This window comes from Elephantulus edwardii, unplaced genomic scaffold, assembly GCF_000299155.1.
Source record: "Elephantulus edwardii isolate Elephantulus edwardi_28Jun2011 unplaced genomic scaffold, EleEdw1.0 scaffold00170, whole genome shotgun sequence".
NCBI classification, from domain to species: domain Eukaryota; kingdom Metazoa; phylum Chordata; class Mammalia; order Macroscelidea; family Macroscelididae; genus Elephantulus; species Elephantulus edwardii.
The window spans coordinates 5,414,352-5,438,473 of record NW_006399920.1 but is presented as its reverse complement, the minus strand read 5'-3'; the positions used below and the strand labels follow the sequence as shown (position 1 = coordinate 5,438,473).

At 40.4% G+C, this 24,122-nt stretch overlaps 1 protein-coding gene across 4 annotated transcripts in view; it reads left to right on the top strand.

Moving 5' to 3' along the window:
- The window catches only part of FAM13C (family with sequence similarity 13, member C), a 181,667-nt gene that overhangs the window by 145,012 nt on the left and 12,533 nt on the right, over positions 1–24,122 (top strand). For 3 of the 4 annotated variants that reach the window (XM_006895581.1, XM_006895582.1, XM_006895583.1), the window contains 4 exons: positions 8,394–8,604; positions 10,346–10,484; positions 16,708–16,789; positions 18,661–18,866. In XM_006895581.1, the coding sequence (XP_006895643.1) occupies positions 8,394–8,604; positions 10,346–10,484; positions 16,708–16,789; positions 18,661–18,866 (638 nt within the window). The remainder of the gene's footprint in view (positions 1–8,393; positions 8,605–10,345; positions 10,485–16,707; positions 16,790–18,660; positions 18,867–24,122) is intronic. The other variant, XM_006895584.1, reaches the window with a different exon arrangement.

Here is a 24,122-nt window from a genome sequence, read left to right as displayed (position 1 = left end):
CTTTGGGTTAGCAGAGCAACGACTCCCTATCAATGGACGGCACCCCTAGAGCTTCCTTCATAGATGGTGATTTAGTTTTACAACTGGTTTTACCCAAGAAAGAAATTAGCAATCTCCACAGTCAAAATTGTGGATTATTATTTTTTTAACTTGTTATTCAGTTTTTAGATCTAGTCAAGTATTGGGGTAACTTATATTCTTTCATTTGTTCTTCCCACAACTCTTTACATTGTAGGTTTTAGGTTTGAAGCGCTTGGTCTTCCCAGTAGAACAATAGCGACAGTAAGTGGTACCAACAAACTAGGCTCAGGACTCTGACTGTAGAACAAAGATTTTTAACTACTTACCTTTTTTTAAGAAAAATAATAGAATTTGTTTTTTAAAGCTCATTTAAGTTTTTTTAGTTGGGTTTTTTTTTTGTTTTTAAATTCATTTACATTTACAGAACATTTGGGAAATAGTACACAGAGGGCCCAATATACCTGTTCTTCCTCAGCACAGAGTTTTCCCTGTTATAGTGTTGCTGCTGTTTTGTACCTTCATGTCAGAACCGACTCATAGCTGACCTTCCAGTGAGTTTTCACAGGCTCTTTTCTTTCTTCTGAGGAGCAGCCGGTGAGTCCAATCCAATCCAAGTGCCTCTGGGTTGTCAGTGCAGCTCCTTTTGAGAGGCTTGTGGGAAGCCACCAGGGCTCCCTTTGGAACGTGGTAGCCATTTTAAAAGAAAAACAATTCTTCTGGTTATTTTGGTGTTTTTCTTCCTCGGTTATAAAGAGCAGAGTCTGGAATTAGCCAGATAATGTTAGAAGTTGTGGGTCTGGTCCTGCTGGGCATTCACCCCTTGAAAGTCCAGGCTTGGGGTGGACAACCACTCCAGTGTCTCGGTTCCTTGAGCTTGATAGAAGTCTCTGTGGCTTTGCTTGTGTGGAGCTGGTAGACTAACTTCTGTGACTCAGCTGATTCATACAAGCTGCCTGGACACCATGCTCAAGTTCACTGCTTCAGTCACCCTGTCAGTTTGTCTTGTTGAAGGTGTTTCTGAACAGGAGATGGGTTTAAGCATGGTGGAAATCATGACAGAGCTGTTCTGGACTGTTGTTCACAGCGGCCCTGTCAGTCGTGATCGCCTCAAGGGTACCTGACAGCAATTAGACACAGGAAATATCAAGAAATAGTCATTCTTTACTGTATTACCTAACAGATTTTGGTAAGCTCTTACACACACACACACACACACACACACACACACACACACGCTCTCACACTCACTCTCTCTCTTTCTCCAAACAAAACCCCCCCCCCAAAAAAAAACCAAAACAAAAAAACTTTATTGCTTGGAATTTTGTCCACCGTCTTTCAATGAGTTTTGTAAATTCAACATTTCTTCTGCTTCTCTAAGCATACCTGCTGATAAATGACAACTTCACTTTGAAAATGGCTCCTGTTATCTTAATAGCAGATTTTTATCAGGTGCTCTACTGAGGTGATCAATTGTGCAGAAATCGACTGAAAGACCTGGGAAGTCGATTAGCTGAAAAATGATCAGCATCAAGGTCCCAGCTCTGTCTTCGCAGAGGCATCTGGATCTTTGCCACTGGTGGGTGATGTTTGCTCTTTCCGCGGCGTTGACAGAGCTCTGACAGGGCTTTGCACCTGACAGGAATTTTGCAGCCTGATTGTAATCTAAGCAGTTGGCTTCTCATTTGTGGCACAGGGAGGGGAAAGAATGAAATGAAGCTCTATTTCTTGGCCATTTCCCTTGATGACTTCTCAGTTGTTCTTTGACAGTATTCATACAGGCAAAATGATAAGCCCTGATTAATCAGGAAAAATGAAAAGATTCTCCCCGTCAACTGGTAAAATTGTCTAAAATACTGGTTTTGCTTTCCTCTCTTAAAAGGGCACTATGGCTACTGCCGAATTGAAGCTTTCTCCAAATACATGAATTATACCTGCCTCAAAGCCTGTCCTGGAGGAAATGCAAGCAGTCTACCCCTCAGAGGCAAGGATGATGAGATGATAAACCTTGGGCATGGTGTCAGGAGGGGCCAATTCTTGGAAAAAAACACCATACAGGGAAAGGAGATTGTTGTTAAGTTAAATTGAGTCAAGTATGACTCAGATCGACTCTATAAACAACAGATCTGAAGCCCGTCTATCCTGTGCCATCCTTACCCTCTCTGATATACTTGATTTTATTGTCAGCCACAGTGTCAGTCCATCTAGTTGACGGTCTTCCTCTCTTTTGCTGGCCCTCCACCTTTTCAAACATGTCTTTCTCCAAGGAATAGACTCTCCTAACAACATGCCCAAAATAGGTGAGACAAAGCTTCATCAGACATGCCTCTAAGAAGCACTCTGGCTTCATTATATCTGAGACATATCTGTTTGTTCTTTTGGCAGTCCATGGGACTGTTAGTACTCTTCTCCAGCACCACAATGCAAAGGCATGTATCTTTCTTCTGTCATCCTTATTCATTGTCCAGCTCACAGATGCATAGCAGGTGATTGAAAAGACCATGGCTTTATCAGGCACCCCTTGGTCTCTAAGCTATCATCCTTGCTCTTCAGTGCTTTGGAGACGTCCCTGTCTGCAGACTTTCCCAGTGCTAAAGGTCTTTTGATTTCTTCACAGCCAGTCATGATGGTGTTGATTGTGGATCAAAGCAAGATGAAATCATTAACAACTTCAGTCTTTTCTAATCTATCATGATGTTGCCTATTGGCCCAGTGTTGAGGATCTTTGTTTTCTTGCTGTAGAGATGTAATCTATATTGGAGGCTGTAGTCTTTGATCTTCTGCAACAAGTGTTTCAATTCCTCCTTACTTTCAGTAAGCAAGGTTGTGTCATCTACATAACAGGTTGTTGATGGGTGAAGACGTCCAAGCTGCTCTGTTCCTGATACCATATTATTCTTGATAAAGCTCAACTTCCCAAATAATTTGCTCAGCGTACAGATTGAACATTTATGGAGAGAGGATACAGCCCTGACACATACCTTTTTTTTTTTTTTTGGACACATGCCTTCCTTGATGTTAAGCCATGCAGTGTTCCTTTGTTTTGTTTGAAGAAGCTAGATATAGATTTCAATAAGCACAATTAAGTATTCTGCAATTCCCATTATCCTCAGTGTTAGTCATTGCTTGTTATAATCACATAGTCAAATGCCTTTGCATAGTCAAGAAAACATAAATAGACACTTTTCTGTATTTTGTGCTTTCAGACAAGATCCACCTGATGTAAGAAATTAGATCTCTGATGTCACAGCCGCTTTTAAACCCAACTTGAACTAGAGGCAATTGCTTATCAACTTTATCAATGTACTATTCTAGCTATTTTGGACAATCTACAATATTTTGCTTGCGTGTGATAGTAACTGTATTCTTAGATAATATCCACATCCTTTCTTGGGAATGGGAACAAATAAGGATCTTTTCCAGTTAGTTGGTCAGGTATTTGTCTTCCAGATTTTCTGGTACTGGCAAGTGAGCATGCCCAGGTCTGCATCTGTTAGGGGAAATATGTCATTTGCTAGCCTATCAACTCTTAGAGCCTTATATTTTGCCAGTACCTTCAATGAAGCTTGGACTTCTTCCCTCATCACCGTTGGCTCCTGCTTATATGCTACTTTCTGAAATACTGTGGTGTCTGCCAGTTCTTTTTGGTACAGAGACTGTATTCCCTCCATCTTCTTTTGAAACTTCCTGGATTATTCAAGATTTTGCCCAGAGAGATCGAGAGAAATCCCTTTCGCAAGGTGGATTGACACAGTGACTGGAACAATGGGCTTGAGCATGTCAGAGCAAAGGATCAGGCAAGATTCACCTCTATTCATAGGGTTGCTACGAGTCATTGTTGGCTCAACAGCACGTGACAACAGTAGATGTACTGCTGCAAAATATTGGAAAGACTGGATTCCACACCCTCGCCCATCACAATAAGATAGTTATGTAGGGAACTTATACCTTATCTGTCCTCGCCTGGACCATGCAGCTGTAGCCAGTCCTTGCCAGGAACTCTGCAATGCACAGTGCAGTTGTGATTTACAGGAGAAACTGTTAACTTCTGATGCCAAAAGATTTTGCCTGACATTATTGCTTTTCAGTACTCTGGAGAGGTCCCTAACAGCAGATCTTCACAACGCAATTCATTTTTTCATTTCCTTACTGTTGATGCTAAGAGTGTTGATTGTGGAGCTGAGTAAGCTGTAATTGTTAACAATCTCAATCTCTTCTCCATCTATCATGATGCTGCCAGCTGGCCCAGTGTTGAGAATATTTGTCTTCTTGATGTTGAGCTTCAATCCATATTGAAGACTACAATCCTTGACCTTCTATAGCAAGCGCTTCAGGTCCTCCAGTTTCAACAAGGAAGGTTGAGTCATCTGCATAACGTAGGTTGTTGATGAGTCTTCCTACAATTTTGATGTAATGTTCCTCCTCATAAAGCCCTTCTTCCCAAATGATCTGTTCTGTATATAGATTGAATAGATATGGAGACAGGATGTGTCCCTGATACACTCCTTTCCTGATTTCAGACCATGCAGTGTTTCCCTCCTCTGTTCTGAGGACTGCTTCCTGGTCCAAGTATAGGTTTCACATAAGCACAATCAAGTGTTCTGGTATTCCCATTTTCCTCAAGGTTAACCACAGTTTGTTGTTAAATGCCTTTGCATAGTCATTGCTTAGTACATTTGCCTAGTACATTCCTTTTGTACTCTTTGCTTTCTGCCAAGATCCACCTGACATTGGTAATAATGTCTCTAGTGCCATGGCCTCTTTTTTTAAAAAAAATATTATTAATCTCAGCGAAAATTTACAGACACTTTAGATTTCCATTCATTCATTGTTGCGCTTTTCTCCCTGCCCATCCCACCCCTACCATGGCCTCTTCTAAAACCAGCTTGTATTTCTCATAGTTCTCTGTCAATATATTATTCCAGTAGTTTCTGGATAATCTTCAGCAGGATTTTGCTTGATGTAATATTAGTAATATTGTCTGACAATTTTCACACTGTTGGGTCATCTTTTTTTTGGAATGGGAATAAATATGGATCTCTTCTAGTCAGTTGGCCAGGTCCTCCAGATTTCTTGGAACAACCTGTGGTGAGGAAATCCAGAGCAGCATGTTTGTTGAAATACATCAGTTGGTATTCCATCAATTCCTGGAGCTTTATGTTTTGCCAAGTCCTTCAGAGCAGCCTAAATTTCCTCCTTCATCACCATTGCCTCTTGATCATATGTTGTTTCTTGAAATTCTTTTGTGTCAGCCAATTCTTTTTGGTACAGTGACTCTTGTATACTCTTTCTGTCTTTTAATGCTTCCTGAGTCATTAACTATCCTGCCCATAGCATCCTTAAGCATTGCAACTTGTGGCTTGAATTTGTTTTTAGTTTCTTAAGTTTAAGAAATTCTGAGTGAGTTCAGCCCTTTTGGTTTTCCAACTCCAGCTCCTTGCATGTTTCATTATAATACTTTGCCTCGTCTTCCCACGCAGCCCTTTGAAATCTTCTGTTCATCTCCTTAACTTCTTGATTTCTTCCCTTTGCTTTGGCTCTCAGCACTCTAGTGCAATATTCATAGTCTCTTCTGACTTCCATTTTGGTCTTCTTCTTCCTTTTTTATAATGACCTTTTGCATTCTTCATGAACGATATTCTTGATATCTTCCAACTGTTCATCTGGTCTTCGTTCATTAGTGTTCAAGGTTTCAAACCTTTTCATGAATTGGTTTTTAAATTCAGAGGGGATAAACTCAAGATCAAATTTTGATTCCTGTGGATATAATTTAACCTTCCTTTGTTTTAATTTGAACTTGCTTATGAGTAGTTGAAGGTCTCTTTCACAATCAGCACCTGGCCTACTTTTCACTCCTGATATTGAACTTCTCCACTGATTCCTTCCACAGATGTAATCGATCTGATTCCTGTGCATCTCATCAGGTGAAATCCATGTGTATAGCCTGTGTTTGTTCCTTATAAAAGATATTCGCTCTGAATAAATTATTGATTGTGCAGAATTTTATCATTCTATCCCCAGCCTCACTCTTGTCACCAAGTCCATATTTTCTGACTACTGATCCTTCTTCCTGTTTCCAGACTTTTGCATTCCAGGTACTCATTATTATTCATGCATCTTGGTTATATGTTCGATGGATTTATGACTGCAGTAGTTGGTAAAAATCATCTATTTTTTCCTCTTTGGCTCTGGTTGTTAGTAGTAACCATTTCACCTGTGATTCTTTAGGGCCAAACCAAATTATTTTCTGGGTAGACTTTTTGTAGCAGGATTGTTGGTGGGGGGACCTGTTATTCACACCTTATACCTTAGCTGTGGTCCTGAAACACTACCGTTCAACCTGCTTCAACTCTTCCCCATTTCTCAATGTCTCTCTAGTCCTTCTCTGCCCCTGGCCACAGTACTGTCAGAGAGCTTCAAAGGCACAATTGGAAGCAAATCTACCTTCACAGTCTGTAACCCAACAGGGGAGAAGCCAATTGAAAACCCACGAGGGCCTAATCAGACCTTTGTTGTCACACAAAGCAAATTGCATTTCAAGCTCTAGAGAACAGAGCCATTCTAAACCTGATTAAGATTCATAGGGTACCAAATTGTGATTAATGTTTATTTTGGAAAAGTGGATTGTCAATGTTTTTGAATTCTGCTTATTCATCTAGACAATTTTTGTTTTCGTGACCATTTGTAGGAGTTCGGGAAGTCAAATTGTCTAGACTTATTTGCTGGGCAAAGTTGAAAAGGAGTTTATTTTGGCTGGTCCTTGAGTAACATTTTAGAGACACAAGTTGGAGAGTCTTTTCCTAGGACTACCCCGAGGTTCAGTTACTCTGTCAACACATTCCACCACCTATCTCCACCCATCTCACTTGGAACAGTCTTTCAGGACCCAGCCTGAGGTGGGAAGCTTATGGAATAATTTAAAAGGTGCTATCAGCAGGGATGACTTTATCTTCACAAAGTTAGTGAGCTCGAGCTCACATGAAAGCTTTTGGCTCTTTGTTGTTTGTTGGTCTTGGTCTAAATTAATTTAAAATACTACATACAATAACAAGAATGACCAAAAAGAATTGACATCTTTGAGTTGTGGTGTTGGAGAAGAGTACTGAACAGCCCATGGACTGCCAAAAGAATGAACAAATAGGTCTTAGAGAAAGTGCATTCAGGGTGTTCTCTGGAGGCGAGATGGCAGAGATTCATCTCACATACTTTGGGCATGTTTAGATAGGGGCCAAGCAAAAGGTGGGGAGCCAGCATAACGGGAAGACCCTCAACAGAATGGATTGACACTGTCACTATAAAAATGGACTTAAGTACGTCTGCCATGGTGAGGATGGCAACAGATCTGTTGCTCACAAGATCATTATGAGTTGCAGTTGAATCAATAGCACATAACAACAACAAAAACACAAACATTTGGGGAAGAGAGTAGGATTATTTATCATCTTAGGTTTTTTAGTGAGAACAAACTGTATCTCGATATGTGTCTAATAGATGGCCTTTGTTTTGTAGTACTTTGTGCATGTCCCACTCACTCCTCCCTTTATTTAGCCTAAGAGAGGCTGGCCCAAAACACTGATATTTCAGCCTTATTAGAATTATGGACATCCTTATGGTTTGTGTAGCTTTAAACACCAACAAACATGCTACATGGCATTTGGGAATGGAGCTGAATGCTACCTATGATCCCTGATGTCAACTATTTTGGATATAGATCACCTTCTGGGCCATTTATTTGTTCATATAAATGCATACTTTTTTATAGAAAATAGAATCAGGTTTTGAAATTTGTGGTTTTCATGCAGAAAAAGATTCCATATAGCTAAATAGAGATCTGTCATTTGCCGTGACTGTAGCATTATTTTCTCTCTGGAGACGCCTCTCCCTCTCTGCCCCTTTGTTTTCTCCTCTCTCTTCCTCCACGGTGCCTTCTCTCCCTCCGTACATTGGCAATTTGATATCCCATTACTTCTTCAAAATCGGTAATATTTTTTTTCCCTCCAGGTCCATTTTATTATTTTTTTTCACTTTGCCTTTTGTAATATATTCTCTAACATTAGGAAATGAATGTGAAATTTTCTAGAATTTGAGCTGCACTGTATTAACTCATACTGAAATAATTTTTTGTTTGTTTGTTGGTTTTGTTGGGTTGGTTTGTGTGTGTGTGTGTGTGTGAGTGGCTTTGCTGTAGCTTCTCTGCAGCCTCTGTGTAAACAAATATGACAGTATTCTGAAAGCTTTTATATCCCCAGAAGGGACAAATGACAAAGAGGCAAGACATTACAATGAATGTTTATGATCTTTGTCTAGGAACATGACAGTCACAAACCCTCTGCCACCTCTAACTAAGTCTAAATGATTTCTCTCATTTTCCCCAGACCCTGCACCCGGTCACACAGCCTGGCACAATGAAGCTGACGATGGATCGGAAGACGTCCAGTCCGTCGGGCCCAGCAGGCTGCTTTATCACATAACTGATGGGGACAATCCCCTGCTGTCACCTCGATGCTCCATCTTCAGCCAAAGCCAGAGGTTCAACTTGGACCCAGAGTCTGCCCCTTCCCCACCCAGCACTCAGCAGTTTATGATGTAAGAAAACCCGCTTTTGTCATTCTCATCTTTGCATGTGAATTTTGTGCATTGCATTTACAAGCAACAACGTGGTGTGAGTGTCCAAAAGAATGAGAAGATGCCTAGCAATGTAGCGCCAAGCCCTGGTTAATAAATTGATATGAATCACTGAAATCGCTAGTTGGAAATGTTGTTTTTGGCCTAAATATCTCAGGAGGAACTAGCTGTGAGAGAAGAAATTTCCTCAAAGGCTCCATGTTTGAACACATTTTGTGAAATAACCAAAGTTCTGAACATTAAGAATATAATTCTTGAGGTACTCAATAATCTATCCATTTCTATTTTTCTTTTAGATTTTAATGAAGGTTTATAAAGAACTTGGATTTCCACTCATTCATTGTTGCACATTTTCCTCCTTGTCCTCCCCCCCCACCCCTGTTCACTTTTTCCTTTGGAAAAAAAGTTCTTTCATTGTTAGACAGACACCCCCACACACCCACTGCCAAGACCACTTTACTAAGTGGTCTCTTATTCTGGACTCTTGTCATGCCATTAATACTTAATCATATATTCCTTTTATACAGTTCTCTCCTTCATCTCTTTCAATGCTGTGTACATTATTTATCCCCTTTTCTTAGTTTCCACTCAACCCCCATATCAGTCTTGTTCTATAACAGTGGCATTATGCAGTATTTGTCTTTTTGTGACTGAGATATTTAACTCAGCATAATGTCCTCCACAGTCACATATTTTATATAATATTTCATGAGTTCTTTGTTTTTCAGTGTTGCATAATATTCCATTTGTGAATATACCACATCTTCTCTAGCCACTCATTTGTTGATAGGCACTTGGGTTGTTTCCAACTCTTTGCTATTGTGAACAAAGCATGGTTGTGCATATATCTGCTTGGGTGGAATTTCTGTTTTCTTTAGGGTATTATCCCAGTAGTGGAATTTCTAATATTCTGTCCATTTCTAATAGTGGCCTCAGTGGAGACATTGTGAGCATTTTTCAGGTTTGTCCACCTCAAGTTCTTAAGAATCTTGAAAACTGGTAGCTTACATTGGTTGCACAAAATTGCCACTTGGAATTTGAATTTAAGATTGGAGCGGGGAAGAGAAATTTAATAGCCCCCACTGTTTTAAAGTTACAAATCTGTTTTTCATGCATAGCTAAAGCTAAATAATTTCTTGTCTAAAATATACCCAGGGCATCTCTGGTTTCTCTAAAGAATTCATGCAGTGTTATTCATTAATTTATCTAAACCTGTGTCCATAGATTTAGCAAGTAAGTAAACCATTATTATATAGAACTTTGTGCATGTGAAAGAATGTGTATTTCTGTGGACTATAAGTCCATTCTTTTCATCAGATTCTCATAGGCTCTAAGAAGAAGAAGAGCTAAGTACCCATCTAAATCTTCTTGAAAATATTGGTTGATGGAGGGCACACAATCTATTGAGGGTGAGGCCTCTAGAAAGAACTCTTTCTTCTTGTACTTAAATTGGTCTCCTTTAGGGAATTCATTTCTTGACCTATGAATATTTGTGACATTTGTGTTTACTCATAATGGAGTTGCTTTTTGTTTGTGGTTTGTGTTTTTATTTGTTTGTTTGTTTGTTTTTAAATCAGCTGTTGCATTAATGAGCAGGTGCTGGTAGACCCATCACATATGGACTGCTCTCTGGCCTTCTCCAGGAAGTTTGGGTGCATGCTTTCTGTGCTTGATGCTCTTTTCTGCCCTGTGACTGTTGCAGGCCCCGGAGTTCTTCACGTTGCCCCTGTGGGGATGGCAAGGAGCCACAGACCATTACCCAACTCACCAAGCACATCCAGAGCCTCAAACGGAAAATTCGGAAATTTGAAGAAAAATTTGAACAAGAAAAGAAGTACCGGGTAAGGAGCCTGAGGTTTGAAATAGGACTACATAGTGTCAGAGATATATGGTTTTCCTCTATCCCTGTCCTCCCTCTCTACCAATCAATATCTGTTTCCATCGGTCAACTGAGAACCTGTCACGTATTGATTCTTCATCCTGGATCAATCTTATTCTCAGCTGCTACCAGTTGATTTTATTTGACTATCAAGTCCTATACTTGCCATTTTTAAAAAAAAGTTTCTTTGAAGTAATTAAATCGTCACTAGTTTTCCACCCCTAAATTGGGGAGAACTTTAATTTTACTTTTGTATTTCTTTAACCACCCCTCCATATTTATATTGGGATAATAAACTGTCAAAAGATCCAAAGGGCAAATGCTGCATTGTGGAACAGAATGAAAAGAGAATGAGTTTCTTTGACAGGAAAGTACTTACTGGTTGACCAATGGAGACCTCTCAGGTGGCATGGGTTTGGGTCCTAAAGTCCCACCTGACAGAGAACTTCCAGCTTATATGCTGCTGTTCAAGCTCTGAGGGTCTGTCAAGAGTTACTCTATGAACATAGAAGCCAGGCCTCCCTGGTTGGTTGAGTCTACCACAGCTGTTGGACAGTCTCCTCCCCAAAACACAATGTACAGTTCATAGCCCTAGAAACCCTTCTGAGGGTCATCTGTGAGTTAGATTTAACCAACAGCAATGAGGTTGAGTTGTAGTGCTGGTGAAAAATAAACTTTATATTTTTTTCATATAAGAGAAATTCATCACTGGTGAGTGTTCTGATGGCCAGTGCTGGTTCTTGTTTAGTTCCTCCTTCAATCTAGAGGAAAATCATATGTAGATTGCACAAAGATACAGAGTCTTTGGCAGAGAGCCCAGAACAGCTTGTTATTAGAATGAAAATAGACTGAGGAATAATCTCTTGTACATCTTGAAATATTTAAAGGCTCACCAAGCCCTTGGTGCCCCAGCAATCAGAAGATCCCTGTCAGTGTGGGATAAGTTGGTGACAGAGAGGTGAGATGAGTCATATCCCCTCCTTCTACTCCTGCTGTCCTGAGTTTTCCACAGGAACCGTCTCATCCACCAAGAAAAAAGGGGGGTTTTGTGGTTTTTTTTCCTATACCTTTTTTTCTGTCTTTTTAAAAATATATTATTAATTTCAACGAAAATTTGCAGAGACTTTAGATTTCCATTAATTCATTGTTGCACCAAGAGAAAGGTTTTAAGAAGTGATTTTCAGCTCTGCAAAATCGAGAAAAAGTACGATTGGTTTTCCAGGCAGCCTTAGTCAAGGTAACTTTCCTAGTAATCTAGAAGTCTCATCAGCTGGCTGTCTTTTATAGAGCAAGAGGGAGTTTTACATCGGCCTTTATTTCACAGCTGAGGAAACAAAGGTCCAAAGAATACTTGTAACTTGCCTGAGATGGTTTGTTTATCTAAGGGCCCAGGCGTAACGTGGTAGATTAAACGATGAGTGGATTTCCCCCCCGCCCCGTGGAAAAGTATAAGTAAAATGAATGAATATCCAGATGTTGAAAATTCCATCCTGAGAGCAATTCCTCTCCCCTGCTTGTTACCAGAGCATAATTGGTTTTGTGACATCCTCATGCTGAAAACTATAGAGTTGTAACTCTTCCTAGAGTCCACTATGCTTCTAATCTGGCAGTTCTTGAGTCAGTGACTGACATCTCTGTCTCTGCACGGGCACTTAGGAGCTCTGTGGTTTAGACTCATTACGTTAACTTTGTGTCTCAGTTTATCCACCTACAAAGTGCAGTAGAGTGTCGTGACTTCTTAAAAGGGATGACACATAAAAAGTGCTCATCACAATGGAAATTAAGTGGCCATCAATACTACTGACAAAGCTCTGATGTTGTGTTCCACAGAGAGTTGTGCCGCTGACCTTACAACCAGCTTCTCTGGCAGTTCAAATCCACAGGCGGCTTCTAGGGATAAATATGAGTAATCGCCCATGAGATAGAAAATTTCCAAAATCCCACTGGAGCATCAGCTGTGAGTCAGTGCTGACTTAACAGCAGTGAGCAAAGGAAAAAGATTAATTTTTCATCTATTTAAGTAGTTTTGTAACAGGCTAACCTATGACCATCTCTAATTTACCAGACTGAAGGAAACAGATTCCCAGTGAACCTCCAGACCACATTCATTCTTTTATAGACTTCAGTTTCACTCAGATGTAACAGCCAGCCAGCAGTGCTTACTTGGGAGGAGAATTTCTCCTGGCACCTCCTGCGGTTGTCTTGGTCAGCTCTGGAGCTGGCACAGACACGTGCATATAATATACCCTTCAGGCTTCACACGTGCAAACAGATTCAGGAGCCAGCGGCGATGGAGGCTTTGGCATGTGTGAGAGTGTTTGGTGTAATCAGAACCTTGCTTGTCTCAGGAAATAGGGCTTCCCCTTGCCCTTCCTGTCAGGATGCCAGGCTGTGGTTAAAGGGGTTTGACGTGTCAATGGGCTTTAATTGGCTGCTCTGTGTGAGACTTTGCTTCCTGGCAGCCTGGCTGTGAAATTAATAGCACCCACTGCTAATTTTTGAATCTGGTCTCCTGCAGGCCTGTGTATCATTCCATTGCCCATTGCAGCAAGCTTCTGTCCCTCCTTGTTGGAGGCAACCATTTCACATCCTGTATAAAACCATGCTTATTCCCTCTAGTTGCATTTACACTTGATCAGCATTGTCTTCATGGGGCTAGAAAAAGGGTCCGCTTCAATCAGATGTTCACTTGCAGTAGAAACAGGAAATGTTAGAACTGGAAGGGATCCTGACTGGGGAACTTGAGGCCCAGAGGGAAGTGACTTCTCTACAATCACACAGCAAAGAATTGTTCTATCCAAAATAACAACTCGGGGGTTTCCATCCCTGTTCTAGAAATCTCTCTCGTGTTTCTTTTTAGCTTCTCGGGCACACAACAAAACTAGCCCCAAGGTCCTCCCATTTCTGTGGCTCAGGAACCTCAGTTTAAAGGCAGTGGGCAAAATAAAAAAACGGACCTTGTCTGTGAATTAACAATGAGGACTATGAAGCCAGAAGGTCTCCCTGTAGAAGACGGAGGCTTGAGAAACCACAGTTTGTATCGGAAACTTTCCATTTGATTTGAGGGCTGCGTCAGAACTGGTGAGAGTTGGTCTCACATACTTTAGGCATAGTATCAGGAAGGGCTAGTCTCTTGAGAAGAACATTATGCTTGGGAAAGTAAAGGACAGGGAAGTACAAGAAGACCCTCAACCAGATGAGTTGATACAGTGATTGCAGCAGTGGGCTTCCGCACTGCAGAGGTGGTGAAGATGGCTCAGGATTAGGCGCTTTCATTCTGTGGTCCAGAGGGAAGGTCACTAAGCTAAAGCTGACTCAACCTCACCTAACAACAGCCAAGTAAGTTTGCTTTAATGTCTTTTAAATGCAGGGTCACTGTATTGGATTCTTAGGGCTGTTATTAAAAATATTTACAAACTGAGTAGCTTAAACATTATTCTCTATGTTAGGGGCTGGCTGGCTGATATTGAGGCACCAGCAGGTCCATGTTTTCTCTGAAGGCCTCAGTGGAGGAATCCTTTCTTGGTTCTTATAGCTTCTAGTGGTTGTCTGTCAACATGTGGTATTCCTTGACTTGGAGAGGCATCATTTCAATCTGCCTTTGCATGGTCTCCTTCACTTTGTGTCCCAGTTACCTTTTTCTTACCAGGACACAATCATTAGACTAGAATTCATTGTAATCCAATATGCTATTTTAATTTAATGACATCTCCAAAATGACATCTTTCTTCTAAATAAAGCCACATTCTCATAATCTGGGATTAGGATTACACCATGGGGTTGCGATTGTTATGCCAACTCATAGCGATTCTGTGAACAATAGCTCTGAACTCTGCTCTGTCCTAGCCAATCTTATCATCTCTGACACACTTGCCCCCATTGCCACAGTCACTGTGTCAATACATCTCATTCAAGGTCTTACATAGAGTCCAGCCTCCCCAATGATCTACTCTGCATATTAATTGAAAAGGTATGGAGAAAGGACACATCCTTGATGCACTCCTTTCTTGATTTTGAACCATGTAGTATTTCCTTGCTTTCTTTGTATAACAGCTTCCTGGGCTAGGTATAGGTGTCTTAACAACACAGTCAAGTGTCTGGGATTCCCATTCTTCTCAGGCTTAGCCACAATTTGTGGTGATCCACACAGTGAAATGCCTTTGCATAGTCAATAAAACACAAATAGACATTCCTGTGATCCTTTCTGCTTTCAGCCAAGATCCATCTGACATTGACAATGATAACCCTTATGCCATGGCCTCTTTTATACCCAGCTTGTGTTTCTGACAGTTCTCTGTTGATGTATTGTTCTAGTTGTTTTTAGATAATCTTCAGCAAGATTTTGCTTGCATGTGATATTAGTCATGCTGTTCAATAATTTCCATGTTCTGTTGAATTGCCTTTTTTTGGAATGGGAATAAATATGGATTGTTTCCAGTCAGTTGGCCAGGTAGTTGTCCTTTACATTTCTTGACACAACACCACTTGGAGAGAATATCCAGGGCTGCATCTTTTGGTTGAAATAGGTCAATTGGTATTCCATCAATTCCTGGGGCCTTATTTTTTGCCATTTCTTCTGAGCAGCTTGAACCTCCTCCTTCTTTACCATTGTTTCATGATCATATGCTATTTTAAGAAATTATTTTGTGCCAGCTAATTTTTTTGGTACAGTGACTCTGTGTATTCTTCCCATCTTTTTTTTTTTAATGCTTCATGGATCATTTAATATCTGTTAACATCTTTAAGTGTTGCAACTTGAGGTTTGAATTTGGTCTTCAGTTCCTTCAGCTTAAGAAATGTCCAGCAAGCTTTTCCCTTTTGATTTTCTGACCCTAGCTCTTTACACATCTTAATACTTAATACTTCCTAAGCTGCCCTTTGAAATCTTCTGTTTAGCTCTTTAACTTCCTGATTTCGCCCCCTTTGTTCTGGCTTCTCAGCACTCTAATGCAGTATTTAGTCTCTTCTGACATTTTTCTTGGTCTTTTCTTCCTCTTCTGTCTTTGTAATGAATTTTGCATTCTTCATGGATAATATTCTTGATATTATCTGGTTGCATTAGTGTTCAAGGCCTCAACCCTGTTCTTAAGATTATTTTTAAATTCAGGTGGGATGGACTCAAGGTCATAATTTGGTTCCTAGATCAGGATCCTATCTTGAAATAAATGATCCTAGATAGTGCTCCTTATAGACAACATGACAAAACTTCATCATATTCTATGAACTTTGATAAATTACGTTAGTTATAGAAAGGCTTCAGGCCTTTTGTTCATGGGATCCTAGGAGTTGTGCTGGACTGGACGGCAACAATCAACAACAACAACAGTTATCAGGAGGAGCCATTGTTTGTAGAATGACATCATGCAGGGAAGGATGGAGAGGCAGTGAAAGAAAGGAAGCCCCTCAACAAGATGGGTTGACAGAGTGACCGCAACAAAGGGCTCCAGGATATTGGAGATGATGAGGACTGGGCTCCACAGGGCAAGGTTCAGACCTGTTGCGGTGAGTGCTAGCTAGTGTTAGTGTTAGACTCGAGGACACCTAACAACGATAAGAGGCTAGTTGTGCTGCCACCAAATTTTAACAAGAGAAAGATGGACAATCTCCTCACATTAAACTTATAATAGCCTCAGGAACCAGATGGAGGCTTGCTATAAGCTGGAACCAACTCAATGGCAGTGAGTTTGAATTTTGGTTTTGGTTGGGTTTTTTTCTGATTTTTTTTTTGTCTTGTTTAATCAGTTTCCTTACAAAGTATTCAAGGAACTATAAACTCCCAGGTAGGAGGGATTCATTCCAGTTCCAGGAACATTTCAACAGCAAGAAGTCAGCACTGATCTGTGCCCATACAGTCTTCTGCTCAGCTGAAGAATTGGTGTGTGGGATTGGGTGTATCGGGTCAGGATGGAAGAGGCACTGGCGTGTTGGACAGTGTGTTTAGAAACAATGCCTATGACAAGGATTAAAGAGTAAAGGAGGCCACGAATGTTTGCTTCATTTTCCAGAAGCAACTCCATCAGCCAGGGTTTTCATGGCTGAATTTCTCTCCCAGTTTTAATTGTTCTTGAACTATCTTTGTGTGGTGGTCAGCTATTTACAATGTTTGTTTTCCTTTTCACCTTTTCCTTCCCTCCCTTTGTCGCCTCCTCTCCCTTCCTCCTTCCACTTTTCCTTCTCCTTGGTAGCCTTCACATGGTGACAAGACATCTAATCCTGAAGTCCTGAAATGGATGAATGATTTGGCTAAAGGTCGTAAACAGCTCAAAGGTAAATGCCAGCCAAAGGTCTCTTTTCCTCAAAAGGGAGCAGTAAGGAGGTGGCCATGTGCTCCAGGGCATTTTTTATTCATTTCCAGGTGGACAACACAGGTTGTCCTTTTGAACCTTGTTTCCTGCCTGGATCTGGGGGTCTGTCTTGATATACAGGATTGGAAATATCTTTCAAGGTGCCCTGGTGGTGCCATAGTTAAAGTGCTTAGCTGCTAAATCCTGAGTCAATACTGACTTTGTCGCAGTGGGCTGGGTTTGGTGGGTGGATAGCCTTCATTGATTGGCCTCATTTAATCAATTTATGTACAAAGAATCCAAGGACTCCCAGGTGGAATGATTCACTTCAGTGCCAGGAACATGTCAAAATCTGGAGTGTTGACCTCCCCTGGGCTATTGAACTGCTGGATGTTCAAAATAGGTCTGAGAAAACAGTTAATCCAGTTTCTGACTGCACAGTTGAAATAAAAAAATTAAGCTCAAAGAAAAAGATCACGTAGTAAGGAAGAGGTTGAGCCAGGGATAAACGTGGAAGTCCTTCCTCCTGATCCTCTATTTATCCCTCTCAGTCTCAGTCCTTCTGTGGAAGTATGAGGGTTAATTAGATCGCAACTTCACTTTTAAAGAATTATTATTATTATTTATTATTATTAGCAGCTATAAATAAACTCCATTTTAACTATCATCATTATTATTACAACAAATAATAACAAAAGTTCTTTAAAAATGGAGTTTAGAGCTAATTAATAACATTCATTATTGTTATGAACGATTACTTTCTTTCCCCCTTATTTCAATACTGAGCAACATGGACATTTTCTTTATTTCTAGAAGGAGGGTGACTAAAGGCTGGAAAGAAAGGTTAACTTGGTGGTATTAAGCTGAAATGGTGCAGCAGGTTTATAAAATATGCAGGACTTAAACATCAGCCAGAGTCTACAGAACAAACTACCCAAACAGCAAACAAACAAAATGGTCTATGGAAATTGACAAATCAATATAAAGAGCCATTCAAATGATTAGTCCTCCAGCATACTCAGAAATGTAACTTCCTCATGGGTCCCACGTGGACTCTTTGTTTTTCATGATGTGTACTTACAGAAAGAGCCCTGGCAGTGCAGCAGCTAAGTGTTTGGCTGCTAACCACAAGGTTAACAGTTTGAACCCACTCGACTCGTCTCTGCAGAAGTAAGACCTGTAAAGACGTCAGCCTTGGAAATCACCCCAGGCTGGTTCTACTGTGTTCTAGAAAGACACTGTAGATACTGCCCTCCTATAGAGTCAGAATTGACTCAGTGATACACAGCAATAATAATCTAGGCAGATAAAAATACGTGACAGTATTGGTTCTGTCTGAATTTTAAAAGCCGGCATTAGGGAAAATTGTAAAATCGGCCTAATTCAGGCTGGCACGCCCACGTCCATTTCCCGTCCTCCCTGTGTCTCCACAGATGTCTGTATGCGTACTGTCTTCCAGCACCACTTGCATTTCCACAGAGGTGCTCTTAAAATCAAAGGTAGTAATTCCTCGAATGTAGAATTTCAGGTCTACAGTAAGTAGTAGGTAGACATTTGTGAGCCAGTGTCAGCGGTCCTTCTGGGAAGTCTAACCCACTCAGTTATTTCTATGTTTGATGCTATACCTCCATAAGGTCTCAGCTTCTGCAGCTTGTTTTCACACGGTTGGGAGTTGATGCTGTTGCCTTGGTGATGAAGGATGGCCTTCCCCAGAGGAATGCCCCCCTTAGCACTGTTTGTTTCCAGTGAATTGGTACCAGGAAAGGGCATCCCTGAAAAGATCTCTGTTTTCATCAGGGCCAATGGGTAATCCTGGTAAACCTCACTCGTGGTAACTCGTGACCTTTCTCTTAGAACTAAAGCTGAAGCTGTCAGAACAAGGGAGTGCTCCCAAAGTACCACTGAGGGACCTGCCCTGTGAGCAACCTGCGTTCCCCACAGAGAACGGGAAGCCAGAAGCTGCAGGTCCGGAGCCAAGTGCCTCGGGAGAGGAGACCCCAGATGCCGTCATAAAATGCTTGAAGAAGAGAGAACAGCTTCTCTCCCAGGAGGACCCTAAGGTACCTCCTAGGATTTCCCTGAGAACTAATGCTCCACATGGTGCTAGTGAAATCATGGTTTTGACCAATTTGCATGGGCACAATGACACCACTTTCATCCTCAGGAAAGTGGCTCTGAAATCTAGGTCAGATGGATTCTACCTACCACCTGGGAAGCACAAGCTGCTTGTAATTAGCAACTAACATAAAGTTTGGTGGTTCAAGCCTACTCAATAGTTCATTGGGAGAAAGGTCCAGAAATGTGCTTCCATAAACACTGCAGCTGAGGAAAACAAAAATCTTATGGGGCATTTCTACTCGTGAATCAGAACAGGAAGCAGTGGGTTTGCTTTTTCATTTTTTGTTTGTGTTTTGTTTTGTTTCTTTGGGTGTTGTCCTATCATTTCAGTATATGTTGCTGTTTTGAAAGTTACAGGGTAGCATACTGATTGGAAGCAAATGGTGAAGACATTGGGGTCTATCATATCCTACCCTCCCCAAGCTTTCCCCCACAGACATTAACAAGTGAATCCAAGACCACAGAACAAGCTCATTGTTGAAGGAAAGTGCTCTAGTTCCTGCTTTCCCATGTGTTTTATAAAAAAAGAGTAAGACAAGGAAAGGCTTACACAGTAAGGAAAGTGCTTTCCATTTTCCTTCAAAATGTTAGAGATGGAGAATCTTTTATAGTCAGGTTAGAACTGAGGCTCTAAATGTTTTGATTCTGAAATCGCTGTGAGATATCCAGTAAGAGTTGTCATTTAGGCACTTGGACATGTGAATCTGGAACTCAAGAAAATAACAGTTTATAGTTTATAAAGAAGATAAGAGCCATTGTCATTTATCTGGTTAGCTCCTTTTTATCCTGTGATTCTGTTTACATTTGGGTCCAGGAAGCTTTCTGTGGCCCTTCTTGTCTTACCCTGGAGACTGGTGTGACCGACTTCCCTGAGTAAGAGCTGTAGAGAACCTTATCATAGCTCTTATTATGATCCTTGGCATTTGCCATCTCATACAGTGCCTGTCCTATTTATTTAATACATATTGAATAACTGTTTGCTGAGTGAAAGGATGAACAAATGATGAATAAAATAGTGTATTTAATGGTGAAAGAATGGTGCCTATAACGGCTCTATTAAACATTGGTGTTGATGATTGCTGTCTAGTCGAGCATGACTCATAGCAACCATTTGAACTAAAGGTCATTATCTGGTCTTAATTATAAGGTACCAAAATTTCCCTATGTATATCTGGATTAGTTCATTGTATTTGGTACGGTGATCTATAAGTAGAAATGTTCCAATGGCCACCACTGTTTTCCTGAAATACCTTTAGATTCAAAATTAATCAATATGTATTGTGATTAGTGAAGAGAAGACTTGCAATCATTTAGTCAATCTATCTGCTCACAACCTGCAAAGATTTTATACCTCTTTGTTAGCCAGTGGATAACTTTTATTCATGTACCGGTCCTCAGAGACATCTGCGGTCATCTATCCTTGAGCACTTCTGAGGATATTTTTGGCATTTCAGAGTTATCTTCACCACAATATAAAAGATCAACTTAATTGACAACCACTTCCTAATTCTATCTTCTATTTCAAACTGTATAGTGAGTTGAGAGTGGTTGAGTACACTTAGAGCAGGAGTCAGTGTTGAATCAGATACCACATGTAGTTAACAAGAGGATTCTCAGAAATGCCACATCTTTGTTGTAAAATACAGTTAGTGTCCATTTATATCATTATTACCACTTATATCATTATCACTGGAAAGGAGTAGCCTGGTAAGTAAATTTCTTTTGCAAAAACATTTATGAGGTCATGTTGTTGTTGTTGTTGTTGTTGCACCATCAAGTCAGAACTGACCCATAGCTGATCCTCCAGCAGATTTTCAGACACAGTTCATCACAGAGGAGGAGATCGCCCATCCTTATCCTGAGGAGTAGCTGGTGGATTTGAAGTGTGTGCCTTCAGGATTGCAGTGCAGCTTCTTGCCACTCGTCCACCAGAACTCACACTGTGCGCTGTAATGAATTTAGCCACCTGATATAGCAAAGACAAAAGATGGAAAGTTATGAGAGTCTCTGTTCTAATAGAGCTCATGTTCTCCTAGGGTTTGGCATATGACAACTGAAGAAAAACCTCAGTTCAATAAATGGAATAATTACAGATTTGATAATCACACTGTAGGGAATGTAATGTAAGTAACGGGTATGGTATCATTTTTAGACAGGATGATTAGCAAGGCCAAAATGGTGATCAGCGTGAAGAAGCAATAAAGAACATTCTAGGTAGAGTGTATTGAAGGTATGAAGTCCTCAAAGCATGAACAAACATGTGTACTTGACAGTCTCAGATCTAAGTGCTATGACACTGAATCACATAAGATAAAAAAAAAAGATAGGGAAGGTAGTGCCCAACTCACAAGACCTTTTACGTAGTAGATGCTACCCTGAAGATGCTGAGGGGTTTTGAGCAGGAAAGTGGCATATTAGCATAGTGACATCTTTCTGATTTTTATTGGACTAGCATGCTTACTTCTAGAGGGGGAAAGAAGTGGATACATTCAAAGTACATTTTGGTTGCGGCATCAAAAGTATTTGCTAAAAGCCCTGGATGTGAGGAAAGAAATGAAGACTCCAGAGTGGCCGTTGGGCGATTTATTGTTAAGGCAGGGGGTGGGGACTGGAGAATAAGCTTCGTATGGATGATGATGACTCAAGAGATCTGGGAATTTTTAACATGTGAATTTTAACATTCTGGGGGAATGGGTAATCAGCCACTCCAGCTTGCCCGAGACTTTCCTGGGTCCTAAGGAATCCCAGACAAGCTGGCATGTTTGATCGCTCTGGTCCTGCATCTACGGGCAGCAGGCATCCAAATGCATACATCAAGCACACCCTAGAGATCAGTGAAAACATGTCCCAGTTCTTAAGAAGTCATCTCTGAATAGATATTGAACCATTTAATAATTGTCAGAAGCCCTTTCTGATAAACCCAGCAACTATGGTAGGTACTTTAAATGGAAAGTGTCTGTAGAGGAATATGTTGGCCTAAGTCTCCCTTGGGAGAGCTTTACATAGTTAACCATGGGTTTGTTATTTAACACTAATGTGCATCCTGGGCAGAAGTGCAGAAGCCACAGTAGAACCATAGGGAAGATGGTATGTTTCCAGAGTCGTTGGTATGATTCCTGGCTCTTCAGTAAACTCATCAGCCCTGGAGATCATCTCATTAGATTCTGCTTCTTTAAACTCAAATTGATAAATAACTTTCATCAGGGGTTCTTGCCTCCCTGGTGAAAATGGATTAAATAATAAAACTTCAAAGATGAAAAATGGTTCCTTTTGCAGATCGACCTACATTGCATCGTGAATCTTCACGTCTGATGTTTTTGCTTTTGGTGGTTAGTCAGAGCCCATACTAAAACCAATAAATCCTACAATATTGGTTTGTCAGTGAAGATACAGCTAATGAGAAATTTCCTTCCTCTTTCATCTCAGGATGATTTTTGGAGATAATCACTTGTGGGTCACAGCAGCCTTTGTGTGGTGGAAGTGAATCATCACTGGAGTATTACTTCAGTGCCTTTTTATGTCTTTCCTTTGAAAACCCTAAGTTGGTGCTGGCACTTTGGACCCATTTTGTTGTCCTTTCCTAGCACTGAGGTGGGGCAGGGGCACAACAGTAATCACCAAGACGAATAATGGCAGCTACTTCCTCTGCCCTCTGTCAGTCGTACCATCTTTAAGGAGGGAAGGTTGCAGAACAAAACAAATTGAATTCATTTTAACTTTGAAAACTTGGAGAACATTAAGAACATATGATTAATATGTATGTTGTGGGTGGGAGAGAGGAAGACCGAGATAAAGGGCACCAAAGAGAAGAGTCTACAAGTCCTGAAGAGCCTTGGACCTTTTGACTTTTTTTCTTTTTGGACCTTTTGACTTTTGAGAATATTTAGTGTTTTCGTACATGGCTGCTGTGTGTCGTGGAGTCGGAGCTGATATATGGGTGACCCTCCAGCAGGTTTTTAGAGGCAATAAATTGTATGGGAGGAGAGGAGACTGTCCATCTTTCTCCCCCAGCTGGTAGATAGGAACCATGTACCTTTGCATTGACAGCACAATATTTTACATATATATATGTAAAGTATTTTACACATATATTTTAATATATATTAATATGTATTTATATATAGATAGATATATGTAGAGAAAGGAGGTTACATAGCAAAAATTATATATATTTATAAATGCTACACAGTGAAAACACTGCTTCCCACTCTGCTACCGTCTCCAGCTCTGGGATGCTCCACCTCAAGCTTATAACTGCTGTTGTTGATAGCTCCTGCTTCCTTTTGAAGTTACTCTATAAATATAAGCCGCAGTATATACTTTCAGTTTATCTATTTTAAACAAATGGTGACAGTCTGTGCAATTATGTATCTTTTGTTATTATTGCAGTTATGTATCCTTTCAAAACATGTATTATCTCAGAGAGATTTTCTATCAAAGCAATGATACCTTTTCATTATTATCTTTTAAGTCTGTTCTTTAATAACATGTAGTCTTCTTTTTTTATATTAACAGACCAGAATTGGTTGCATACTTCAAGGTCAACTAGTTTAGTAATTTAGCTCATATTTTGTATGCTTGACTCTGTGCCAGGGATGCTTATATATGATAATTTGTCAAAAGTGATCGATAGTCTGTTATGGAAAAGTTGAAGATCAGAGAAAACATAATTTATGCCCTAAAAATGGTTTGCAAATTTTGAAGGTGGTTATCTGTACTCAAGTCCTCTGGTTTCGAGTTCATACCAGTCTGCATTGCCATGCTTGCCAATTTATTTTTATTTTTATCTTCTTTGTTTGGTCAGATTGATCAAATGGTCAGACTTGTTCCATATATGTGTCTTTCTCAGTAGAGGACCAGAAAGTCTTAGCAAGACTTGAACTCATAAAGTAAAGAGTAATAGGTTTTATCATGTAACTCTCCAATTTTCTTTCTTTCCTTGAAGGGAAACTCCTTATGGGGATAAGCAGAGAGAATTTTACTTACATATTTCGGTGGTTTACTATGAAAGAATTTAAAGATCTAGTGGTACAGGAGGAAGGAAAACAAGTGTCATGATAAAAAGACTTGCACTTTGACATTTCTTCCACCAACACACACACACACACACACACACACACACACACACACGACAAAGGTTCAAAAGGAACCAGCCTAGGATGGCCACTTATAATTAACTTGCTTTTTCAGGATTAAAA